This window comes from Dendrobates tinctorius, unplaced genomic scaffold (genome assembly GCF_039654945.1).
Source record: "Dendrobates tinctorius isolate UK_male_01 unplaced genomic scaffold, ASM3965494v1 ptg000158l, whole genome shotgun sequence".
Taxonomy (NCBI): Eukaryota; Metazoa; Chordata; class Amphibia; order Anura; family Dendrobatidae; genus Dendrobates; species Dendrobates tinctorius.
In genome coordinates this window covers 42,605,506-42,617,500 of record NW_027361825.1, presented here as the reverse complement: position 1 = coordinate 42,617,500, position 11,995 = coordinate 42,605,506, and the positions used below count along the sequence as shown (strand labels likewise).

At 44.0% G+C, this 11,995-nt stretch overlaps 1 protein-coding gene and 1 long non-coding RNA gene across 2 annotated transcripts; one reads left to right on the top strand and one right to left on the bottom strand.

The window, feature by feature from the left end:
* Nucleotides 1–5,916: 5,916 nt before the first annotated feature.
* On the bottom strand, nucleotides 5,917–6,323 carry LOC141051711 (uncharacterized). Its single transcript, XR_012220685.1, has 3 exons — nucleotides 6,189–6,323; nucleotides 6,056–6,110; nucleotides 5,917–5,983 (listed from the first exon to the last, which is right to left on the bottom strand). It is a non-coding gene; the product is annotated as an uncharacterized lncRNA (long non-coding RNA).
* A 3,271-nt stretch (nucleotides 6,324–9,594) lies between these two features.
* Nucleotides 9,595–10,554, top strand: LOC141051651 (olfactory receptor 6C1-like). Its single transcript, XM_073548662.1, has one exon. The coding sequence runs from the start codon at nucleotides 9,595–9,597 to the stop codon at nucleotides 10,552–10,554; it is 960 nt and encodes a 319-aa protein (XP_073404763.1).
* Nucleotides 10,555–11,995: the final 1,441 nt, after the last annotated feature.

Below are 11,995 nucleotides of genomic sequence, written 5' to 3'. Positions count from 1 at the left end.
CCCCTTGTTTTCTCCCTTACCTTTTGGAAGATAAAGTTGTCAGCAAGAGAGGATAAGAATTTCCTTGACCTGTTAGTTTTGCCTGAGAGAGATTCCCAACAAATGTCTGGATAGTTGAAATCTCCCATGACAACTATGTCATATTTTTTGGAGAACTTGGCCATTTGATGCATAAAGAGTTCATCCATAGCTTCAGCTTGCACAGGCGGCCTGTAGTAAATGCCTACAATGGTGTCCTTTCCATTGTTCTGTCCTTGTATTCTTACCCAAACAGTTTCCACAGAACTCCCAGTCTCTGAAGCTTCAATCTCTGTGCAGATATACGCGTTTCTAACATACAATGCGACACCCCCTCCTCGTTTATCAAGTCTGTTTCTTGCAAATAAGTTGTATCCTTCTAGTCTTGTATTCCAATCATGTGTATTGTCCCACCAAGTTTCAGTGATTCCAATGACATCATATTTCTTTTCCTGTGTTAGTAGTTCCAATTCTCCTTGTTGCCCATGCTTTGTGCATTAGTATAGAAACATTTTAGTTTGTGATTGGTTTCTCTTTCTCCAATATTTTTATTAATTAGATTCTTTCGTCTTTGTTCTTCCTTTCCACTTCTAATAGCAGAGTTCTCAATAGCATTTGTCAGGTGTATGGCTTTTTCTGGTCTTTTGCTTCCCTTCCCATGTTGTTCTAGTTTAAAGCTCTCCTTACAAGTGTAGCAAGGCGACTTCCAAATACATGCTTTCCAGTCTTCGTAAGGTGCACCCCATCTCTAGCAAGTAGTCCATCGTATAAGTAGTTCACTCCGTGATCCAGAAATCCAAATCGTTGCTGACGGCACCATCGACGTAGCCAGTTGTTCACCTGCAGAATCTTATTCCACCTCCTTGTTCCATGGCCATCCACTGGGAGGATGGAAGAGAAGACCACCTGCGCTCCCAGTTCTTTCACTTTCTTGCCTAAGTCTTCAAAGTCTCTGCAGATGGTTTCCAGGTCGTTTCTTGCGGTGTCATTTGTCCCCACATGTAGTAGCAGGAATGGGTAGTCATCTGTAGGTCTGAAGAGTCCTGATATCCTGTCAGACACATCTTTAATTTTTGAACCTGGAAGACAGCACATTTCTCTTGAAGTTATATCCGGTCTGCAGATAGCGGCCTCAGTTCCTCTCAACAGGGAATCCCCCATGACCACCACTCTCCGTTTCTTCTTCACAACATTTTTCTTTCTCCATCCAGGAGGACTCTGAAGGCGTACAAGGTTGCTGCTTGTTGGCAAAGTCTTATCCTGATGTATTTCTTCATTGTTTTCCTGCGTGAGAGCCTGGTACTGGTTTCTGAGCAGTATGGGTGCTGACTGCCTCCTGATCCTCCTGCTTCTCTGGGTCACATGTCTCCATTCCTCTGTTTCTTCAGGTGCACTTCGAATTTCTTCTCTTTCTGTAACATGAAGAGATAATTCTGCTCTGTCCAAGAACTCTTCACCTTCCTTAATGATCTTCAACGTAGCTAACCTCTCTTCGAGATTTTGCAACTTTTCCTCCAACAGGGACACAAGCTTGCATTTGTGGCATGTGAAGTTTGGCTTTTCCACTGGTAAGTCTGTGAACATGTAGCAAGAAATGCAGCTCACCAAATGGCTCCTGGCCTCTTCCATCTTGAGATTTCTTAAAAACGATGAAAGATGAGCCCAAATTGATCGTTGATCGTTGAGCTCGCGGAGACTCTTCACTTATCCCAGAAGGCACTGGGAATATGCAAATGATCTCCTCAAGACTCTTCCCCTGGTTTTCCGATTTCCTCTTTTCAGCTGCAACGGCCAAAACCCAGTGATCGTTGAGCTCGCGGAGACTCTTCACTTATCCCAGAAGGCACTGGGAATATGCAAATGATCTCCTCAAGACTCTTCCCCTGGTTTTCCGATTTCCTCTTTTCAGCTGCAACGGCCAAAACACAGTGATCGTTGGGCTCGCGGAGACTCTTCACTTATCCCAGAAGGCACTGGGAATATGCAAATGATCTCCTCAAGACTCTTCCCCTGGTTTTCCGATTTCCTCTTTTCAGCTGCAACGGCCAAAACCCAGTGATCGTTGGGCTCGCGGAGACTCTTCACTTATCCCAGAAGGCACTGGGAATATGCAAATGATCTCCTCAAGACTCTTCCCCTGGTTTTCCGATTTCCTCTTTTCAGCTGCAACGGCCAAAACCCAGTGATCGTTGAGCTCGCGGAGACTCTTCACTTATCCCAGAAGGCACTGGGAATATGCAAATGATCTCCTCAAGACTCTTCCCCTGGTTTTCCGATTTCCTCTTTTCAGCTGCAACGGCCAAAACCCAGTGATCGTTGAGCTCGCGGAGACTCTTCACTTATCCCAGAAGGCACTGGGAATATGCAAATGATCTCCTCAAGACTCTTCCCCTGGTTTTCCGATTTCCTCTTTTCAGCTGCAACGGCCAAAACCCAGTGATCGTTGGGCTCGCGGAGACTCTTCACTTATCCCAGAAGGCACTGGGAATATGCAAATGATCTCCTCAAGACTCTTCCCCTGGTTTTCCGATTTCCTCTTTTCAGCTGCAACGGCCAAAACCCAGTGATCATTGGGCTCGCGGAGACTCTTCACTTATCCCAGAAGGCACTGGGAATATGCAAATGATCTCCTCAAGACTCTTCCCCTGGTTTTCCGATTTCCTCTTTTCAGCTGCAACGGCCAAAACCCAGTGATCGTTGGGCTCGCGGAGACTCTTCACTTATCCCAGAAGGCACTGGGAATATGCAAATGATCTCCTCAAGACTCTTCCCCTGGTTTTCCGATTTCCTCTTTTCAGCTGCAACGGCCAAAACCCAGTGATCGTTGGGCTCGCGGAGACTCTTCACTTATCCCAGAAGGCACTGGGAATATGCAAATGATCTCCTCAAGACTCTTCCCCTGGTTTATATATATGTGTGTATATATATATATATATATATATAAAAAAAAAAGAAAAATCTGAAATATAGTATCCCTTTCAGAGTTGGATGGCTGACCATCCGGTATAAAGTAAAGAAAAACAAACCATAGTGTACGGCGCAGTGTGTGCAGGCGGCGAAAGACACAATAACCAAACATTATTTTGAAATAAAACTTTAACATTTATTTTACTTAGTTGGTGGAAACTGGGGGGTATGGAGGGATGAGGAACGGCTTTGGGTGGAGTAAGGGGTTCTAGGGGAAGGAGGAACCAAAGAAGTGGGGGAAGGGAGCCGAGGCAAGGAAAGTTGTGAAGTGGGAGGTGAGGGAGGAGGGAGGGCCAGAGTCCTCCTCTTTGTTTTTTTATGACGGTGGCCCGTCGTCTTGCTGCTGTCCTGTCTAGAGCGGCTAGAGCCTGAGGACTGGCTAGACCCCGGGGACCGCCTTGAGCCTCTGGACCGCCTTGAGCCTCTGGACCGCCTGGAGGCTGTGGACCGGCTGGAGCTGGGGGACCGCCTGGCGCTTGTGGACCGCCTGCCAGGATCTTGTACCTGCTGTGGCATGCTGGTGGTGGTGGATGTCCTGGCAGGGGCCGTAAATATTGAATGCGGGTCCCCCAGCTGATGCTGCTCCGAGGTGGTGGTGCTGGTGGTGGTGGCGGTCCATGCAGGCGTGGTGGCTGTGGCGGTCCATACCGGGGTGGTCCTCCCGCTGGTGGTGGTGGTGGCAGCGCTCCAGGCAGGGGTGGTGACGACGGGCCACCCAGTGGTGGTGGCGGCAGCAGTGGTGGGCCAGGCAGGAGCAGCGCTTGGCATGGTGTTGGCGGGTAAGTGTCCAGCTGCACTCGGACTTGGGGCGGTATATTGGTGTCCGGCGAGGCTTGGAAGTGTGGTGGCTGTGCAGTGATATGCAGCAGAAGTAGGTAATGCTGTAAAACGAGTCAGGGGTGGCACCGGTGGAAATGCCACCGCTGACTGCTGCATAATCCTACTCTGCTGCATAGCCTGCATAAAAGCATTGTTGCAGGCCTGCATGACAGTCAACTGGAGGTCAGGGGTAAGGTGTTCCGCCGTGTACCGAGCTATTTGTGTATAAAAATGATGCCCTGGTCTGGCGAGGTCGACTTCCAGGCGCTCAAGGCGACCCTCGATAGACTTGTAGCGTTGGTCCAAAAGGAGGAAACCACTCTCAAGTCTATCGGAGAGTGCCTTGAGGCTACTCTGAAAGACCGAGCTCAATTCAACGAACTCGGGCATGACAGGCCTGTCCGAGGTCCTCTGCCGCTGCTGGCGGGAAGTGCCCGCAAAACCAGTGGCAGAGACCTGGGACAGGGGAACACCTGAGCGACCAGCTTCCTGGTCTCCAGATGACTGTGGTGCAGACCTGCAAGGTGCTTCCTCGCTGATGGATGGCTGGGAGGGGTCCGGGGCAGCTTGATGAAGGACCGCTTCGGGCACAGGTTGCTGGGTGCTGCTCCAGGTGCTGTGAAAAGAAAAGAAATAATTTACTACCATAAATTAACAATCGCCAACTCCTGTGGAATAGAAAAGCACAGAATTAAACACAATACAACTAGAATATACTTACGTTCGGGAGGCAAGGACCGGTCTTAAAAATGCCAAGGCACGATGGTATCTGTATTTCGTGCCGGTCCTTGCCACAGCACCACTGCGAACCTGCTTCTCCTGACGGATATCCCTGTTGAAGTGGTCCTTCATCGAGCGCCAACGGGTTCTGACTTTGTTCACTGTGGGGAAAAAAAAAAAAAGAAAAAAAGTAAGACTATGCACTGGAGGCTGTGATCATCCAACTGTGTGTGATGATAGAAACTCCATGGAGTTAATAGCATCACACACAGTTGGGTGATCCCGGCCAAGATCACTGCTGCATCACACTGCATTTAAATACTTACGAAAATCCTTGCGGACCCGGGGAGAGGCGTTGTCCCAGCCATCCATCAGCGATTCGGCCACCTCGTTCCAGAGCCGCCAGATCACCAAGTTGTCCGAGTGCAGTTGGTGACGGGTGTCCCACAATGGGACTCGCTCCTGGACTAGACGGATGAGCTCGTCGTTGTCCAGGGCGAGGTCCTCCTCCCGCTGTGGAGCCTAGAAAAGAAAGACAAACATTAATCTTTGAAAGATTTTAAAATGAAAAATATAGAAAACTAGCTGAAGAGCCTGGCGCTGCCCGGGCATAGTAGAACTGTGGTTAGTTATAGAAAATTATAATTATCCTCCATCCCATAGTCCCGTGCCCATATACCATCATACATATCCTCCATCCCATAGTCCCGTGCCCATATACCATCATACATATCCTCCATCCCATAGTCCCGTGCCCATATACCATCATACATATCCTCCATCCCATAGTCCCGAGCCCATATACTCATCACACATCCTCCAATCCATAGTCCCGAGACCATATACTCATCACACATCCTCCAATCCATAGTCCCGTGCCCATATACCATCATACATATCCTCCATCCCATAGTCCCGAGCCCATATACCCATCATACAAATCCGCCATCCCATAGTCCCATGCCCATATACCCAAACATACAAACAAACATACACACACACATACATACACACATACACACTTTGAGCTTTAGATATTGATACACAAGCCATGAAAAAAATTTTTGTTTTAAATGAAAATAAATGCAAAAAAGCAAAAAACACCGAAAAAAACAACCATGAAAATTAAAAAAAAATACTTTAAAAAATGATTACCAAAAAAAAAAGAAAATAAACCAGCCTTTAAATTAAGTTTAAAAAAAATCTGTAACCAAAAAAGCAGCCAAAAAAAAGAAGGAAAATTACCAAAAAATACTAATAAAAATTTACCAAAAACATAAAAAAATAAACACCTGAAAGAATTTTCAATACAGTTCCAAAAAAAAAGAAAATAAACCAGCATAGAAATTAAGTTAAAAAAAAACAGTCCGTCTGTACTTACATCCCATCTTCCCGCCCGCACTTGGCCTTGCTGCTCCTGCCGTTCCTCCGGTGGTGGTGGCGTGGTGGAGGATGAGGTCTGAAAATTAAACAAAAAAAATTAACCACATGTGTATATTTTTACCAATCCATACGGAAGCATGGTACTCACTTCTTCTGCCTCTTGCCCTGTCCCGGGGACATATTCGTCACCAGATGAAGACATGCTGCAATAAAAAAAAAGAGACATAAGTACATAGAAATGTATTGAAATTTCAGCCAGACATTAGGTTTATCATACTTACATTGGTGCAGCTTGTGCTTTTAGCTGTGTGTCCACTCGTTGAGCAGTCTGTTAAGTATTGTGGAATCCCAGTGCCCACACCATTTTATCACCTTGTTTTAATTTTTTTTTTTACTGTCTAGACCACATTCCAGACGTGTTTATCTTAAAAACGCATGCGCATAAAAACGCAAGCGTGCGCAAGACCATGCGCACGCATGCGTTCCCATAGGCTCCAATGTGGTGTTTTTGCGCATTCCGTGCGCAAGCGTGCGCATGCGTTTTTTTGACGAGACAGGGCGGAACCAAAAATGCAACATGTTGCGTCTGGCGCGCCTGGCGCGAAAGACAAAAAAACGCATGCGCACGAAAACGCAAGTATGCGCAAGACCATGCGCACGTCATGATAAATATAGGTGCGCAGTGCGCATGCGCACGGGTGCGCACGATGCGCTGCGCACAAAAGCGCAAATGTGAAACCAGCCTTACATGTCTAAATAATATCACTCCCAGTTGATGGAGGAAGATTTATGAGGGAAGAAATGAATGAACAGACTCGATCCCCCGTGGCTTCTATTACAGGACTTCACTGGTATCGGTGAGCTCTGCACCATTGGCCATTAAGTCACATGTTAGTAATGGCAGACGGCATGGTGGAGGGCTGGATGCGTTCGCATTTTTGACAAGCGTTTCTGTCTGCTAAGGCCTGTTTCACATTTCCGTCTTTTTTAGTCAGTCAAAATCTGACAAAGGTGACAAAAACGGATCCGTTTCCGTTGTGGGCCAAACGGATGCTACAGGATCCGTTTTTAGGTCGGATCCACTGCGGACGGGAAGTGGAAGAAATTTAAAGGAATCGCGGTCTGGAAAAGAAGAGAGATATTTCACGGGCTTTCCGAAACACTATTCAGGGTTAAAATCCCTGGCAGAGCAAATCTGGCGGGCATGCGCAATAGAAAATAGCGGACCGTCGCTCAGAAAAAACGTTTCAGAGTCCGTCTCCTCCGCCCGGGAGCCGCTACAATTCTGACGGATCCGTCAAAAAACGGATGCAACAGACGACCGTCAGTCAAAATCCGCCACTAATGTAAGTATATGGGGGGAAAAAAACGGATCCGCCAAAAAAGGGGCGGATCCAATTTTTTCTAAAACTGATAGATTTTGACTGACGTCAAAAAACGGAAATGTGAAACAGGCCTAACTCTGTCTTTGTGGTAGTGTTCATTTTGGCATTTCTGGTGCTATGGTTTAGTCGCAGATTCAATAAGTGGCATACAAATGCACTTTTTTTCCTCCTGCGCTTTGTACATCTACACTTTGATATGATTTGAGAATTATTTTCTTCCTTTTTTTTTACTATTTTATTATTTCATTTACTGGTTTAACACTAAGCTACTAAAATTGTGTTTTTCTTCTTGCAAACTTTTTTCTATTCCTATGTGAGTAAATTAAAATGTTTGAGATTTTTTTTTTAGATTATCCATTAAGGATTAATTAATCAAAAATAAATATTTCTAGGTATTATCTACGGAGGTTGTTCCTCCTGGGATTATACAATCTTTAGCACCATTCATAAATACCGGTATTTGTTGTATAAAGTGAAGAGTATTTTGTGACTTCTTGTCATATCACATGCTATACTTCTTTATTTCGCCACCACTTTTGACTTTTCATGTGGAATGTGAAATCTTCTCCCAACAAGCCGTGTATAGTAAGTCGTTATGTGTGCTGCTGCTGTGAATTTTATTTTTCCTGAACACCTTGTGCCTGCCTGGTATGTGACATCAGTTGTACCAATGTTTGTGTCATTGTTAATATTGGGCTATATTCACACATCCGTTTTCGTTTTTACATTCGTGAAAAACGGATGATTCTTCTTCCATGTGCCATCCATTTTGCACCCGTGTTGTTGACTCCAATCCACAAAAAAGTTTGAAGTAGAAGGAATTAGTAGAAAAGCTGAAAAGAAATAGAATAAAGCACTACATAGGGTGAGTATGCTAATAGATATTACAAGTAATAGATGATGGGGGGAAAAAGGTGTTTTCCTAGGATATAACAAATGTAGGATTGATATGTAAATTGCAACTGAGTTTTCCAGAGTCCCTAGTTATTAGAAGCAAATGCAGCCTGAGATATAGGGCTGAAAAATGTAAAGGCAAAACTGAGAGGATTGGAAAACCCCTCCTTTTTTACCATATTTTTATCATATTTTCCAAATTTACACTCTGACATACATTTAATTGTAATAAAACTACATATTTTAAACATTTACGATCAATGGAATACTTTGCGTTATCTTTTTACTTTTCGGACTTTTCTGATGCAAGTTATTGTACTGTATATGTTCAGTATAGTTGGTGATGTTAGAATTGATAATTACTCTCTTTTTTTCTAGTAGAAAAGCACCAAATGTATGTTATAAAGCATACAAGGGTACAATTCCTACACCAAAAAACTAAGGCAGTGTCTACACCAGGCGAGAGGAGGCATTCCTTGTAGAATGGACTTTCTAAAAGAGTTAAAATGTCGCCGATGCAACAGTAGTGGTAAATTTCAGATTCTTATAAATTATGCTCCATACTGTAGTTCATAGGACTTGTTCCAAAGTTGCATACATCCAAGTGTCGATTTTGTGAATCGAGTGCACGTTCTGTAAATTGTTACCTCGTTTTTCTTTTTTTTTTTTTCTTTAAGCCAAACCCAGTACTGAATGATAAAAAGAGACTTCACATTTTTTTAAATTCCCCTTTTTAGGCTATGGTCGCACGATGAGCATTGGGTGAGTTTTTGATGTTGCAGATTTTCTGCACCCATTAAGTATAATAGGTTATTTGTATTTGTTCAAAAATATGTAGCTAAAAAACTCATCGTGTGAACGTAGCCTTAGTTTCAAAAACGGCATCAAAACCTAAACATGGAGACGTACAATAATAAAATAAAGCACATTTCAGCAACAAGTCAATAAAAAAAATAATGTATTCACTCCGTATGGAGGTTTTCATTTTTCACAGTTCTACAAAAGTGAATCACAATGTGACCACTTCAAATAGAAGCTCTTTGGCAGCAATTTCAGCTTTGTGGCTGGATAACACAACAGTCCACTAAATTCTATGGCCATACCAATAAAGGATAGTTGATAATTTCTAGGTAGGTGATCTGCTGAGATCTCCGCTGAGCACTAGAATAGGACGCCTTTATCCCAGCTAGAATGGCTCTGCAATGCGCATGCCTCACCTCCCCAGCTTTTTTCTGATGGTCTCAGAATGAATGGAGTGACGGTTGAGCATGCGCACTGACGATCCATTCTATGGGGGGATACATTTTTTGGGTTTGATGCTGATCCTAGTGGTTTGATATTGATATTCCACACAGCATAATTTTCTTACTAACCATTTTGATTTGCAATTTTGCAGGAGGCTTGCATTATGAATGCCGCAAATGTGACGGTCGTGACCTACTTCATTATTAGAGGGATCTCCGATATTCAAGTGTTCCACGTTCTCACCTTTCTTCTAGTTCTAATGATTTATGTAGCCATCCTAGGTGGTAATATGACCATCTTTATAGTGGTCTGCCTGGAGCCCCCGCTCCATACTCCCATGTACTTCTTCTTGTGTAACTTGTCCATCTTGGACATATGCTCCAGCACGGTCACTCTTCATAAGATCCTTAGTAGCTTTATATCAGGGGATAAGACTGTTTCTGCTCATGCGTGTGTATCCCTAATGTTCATCTTTATATCTCTAGTGGGCAATGAGCTGATGATGTTGACAGCCATGAGTTATGATCGCTATGTCGCGGTCTGTAACCCACTGCATTACTCTTCTGTCATGGGCCCAGGCCTGTGTGCCGCTTTGGCTACCATCTGTTGGCTATTTGGCTTTCTAGAATCGACTCCTCTTTTTGTTTTAATATACAGATTTTCTTGTTATAAATCAAACATAATTAACCATTTTTTCTGCGACATAGTTCCCATCATCAACCTTACGTGCAGCGACACTTCATTGACCAATCTTATAATTTTTATCTGTGGACTCTTCCTTTCCGTTTTTCCCTTTCTGTTCACATTCATTCCATATATCTTTATTGTCGCAGCTGTTCGAAAAATTCGATCTAGTTCCGGAAAACGTAAGGCTTTCTACACCTGCTCTTCGCACCTTACGGTGGTCATCCTCCTCTATGTGACTCTTATCTGTCAGTACATGAGACCAGTTTCATTGGATGGATTGGAATCTAGCAAGCTTTTCTCTCTGTTTAACACGGCTGCCGTCCCCATGCTTAACCCATTGATCTACAGCCTGAAAAACCAAGATGTGAAATCTGCACTGATACGTCTGCGTCATCAGATGGATCAGATGGGCGCAAAATTAAGTAATGATTTTTGAAAAAAAAAAGTTATTTTTTTTTGTAAGTGCAATGTGTAATAACATGTAAGAAAATAGGCAAAAATACTACAGGGTTAAATTAGTGACAGCTACGTGGTAATAGAGTATTCTTAAGTTTGAATGTTATTTTTTATCCAAAGAATAGGGACTAACTTTCCAATCAAAGAGGGTCTGACTGCAGCGGCCCCAACTAATTCCAATAATGGAGCAGAGGTCGATCAGGCGCACTATCTCTCCATTCATTCTAATAGATACACACAAAGCAATCTCCCATAAGGAATGAATGGAGTGGTAATGCGCATGATTGACCTCTGCGCCATTCTGCCCTGGTCCTCTGGATCGATACTGGCCACGGCGGTTGGACTCCAGCAATTGAAAAGTTATTCCCTGTGACATTGGTAGCGGATTACTTTTAGACTTAAGAACACCCATTTGAAGCTCATGTAGCTACTAGGGTTTGATAACTAGTTAAAAAGGACATTTAGGAGGAGCATTGAGACCAGTCTCGGTAGTGCATAAATTCTTCCAGTCCAATCAAATGTGTTACAATGCTATAGTGCAAAATCATGGTTGCCCTTGATTTTCCAAACTTATAATAATAATAAAAAATAATAAATTTTATTTCTATAGCACCGACATATTCCGCAGCACTTTACATTTCAGAGATAATCACATAGATGACAACAGATACCAATGAGGGCCCTGCTCGCAAGCTTACAGTCTATGAGGAAAAAGGGGAGACACGAAAGGTGAGTGGTAACAATTGCCCAAACTTATATATATAGTTTTTATGTTTGAAAATTGTTATGTAAAATACAATAAAAAAAGATAGTAAAAAAAAAAAAAAAATTCTTGTTGTTAACCCAAACTTTATTTCTTGTTGTGAAAACATTAAAGATGGGGGGGGCGTGGCCTGCTTGCTAATGGCACCGGTCACTTAGCTGCTGAGCTCCAGCCACTTCGACTCCTAATCGGCTCATTGCGGCTCGCCAGCGGCACCAATCTCTCTGCACACGGGGGGGGAGTGCTGCGGAGGTATCCAGGATCGTAGCATGCCAAGGGGAAAATCCCAGAAGAAGCCGTCCCCGGCGAAAGTTACAGACTTCTTCTCCAGCACGGGGCGAGGGAAAATGGCGGCAGCATCCTCCTCCACAGCTTCCTCACGCTCATCCAGGAGGGGATTCACAGCAGGCCCAGACTTGGACACAGACGCTGCAGATATACCGCTTACCAAAGGTACAATGCAGAAACTGCTCAGTGCCCTCCGCTCATCACTGCAGCAGGATTGGAAAGATATGGTGGCTGAGCTGAGGGGAGATATCACTGCCATAGGCAGCCGTACAGCACATATTGAATCTAAAATGGGGGAGCTGACAAAGTCACACAATAGCCTCATTGATGCCAATGCAGCACTGAAGGAACAAGTGCAAAAGCTCCATAC

Excerpts from the sequence above, each read along its gene's own strand:
- LOC141051651 (XM_073548662.1), top strand. The coding sequence starts at position 9,595 with ATGAATGCCGCAAATGTGACGGTCGTGACCTACTTCATTATTAGAGGG.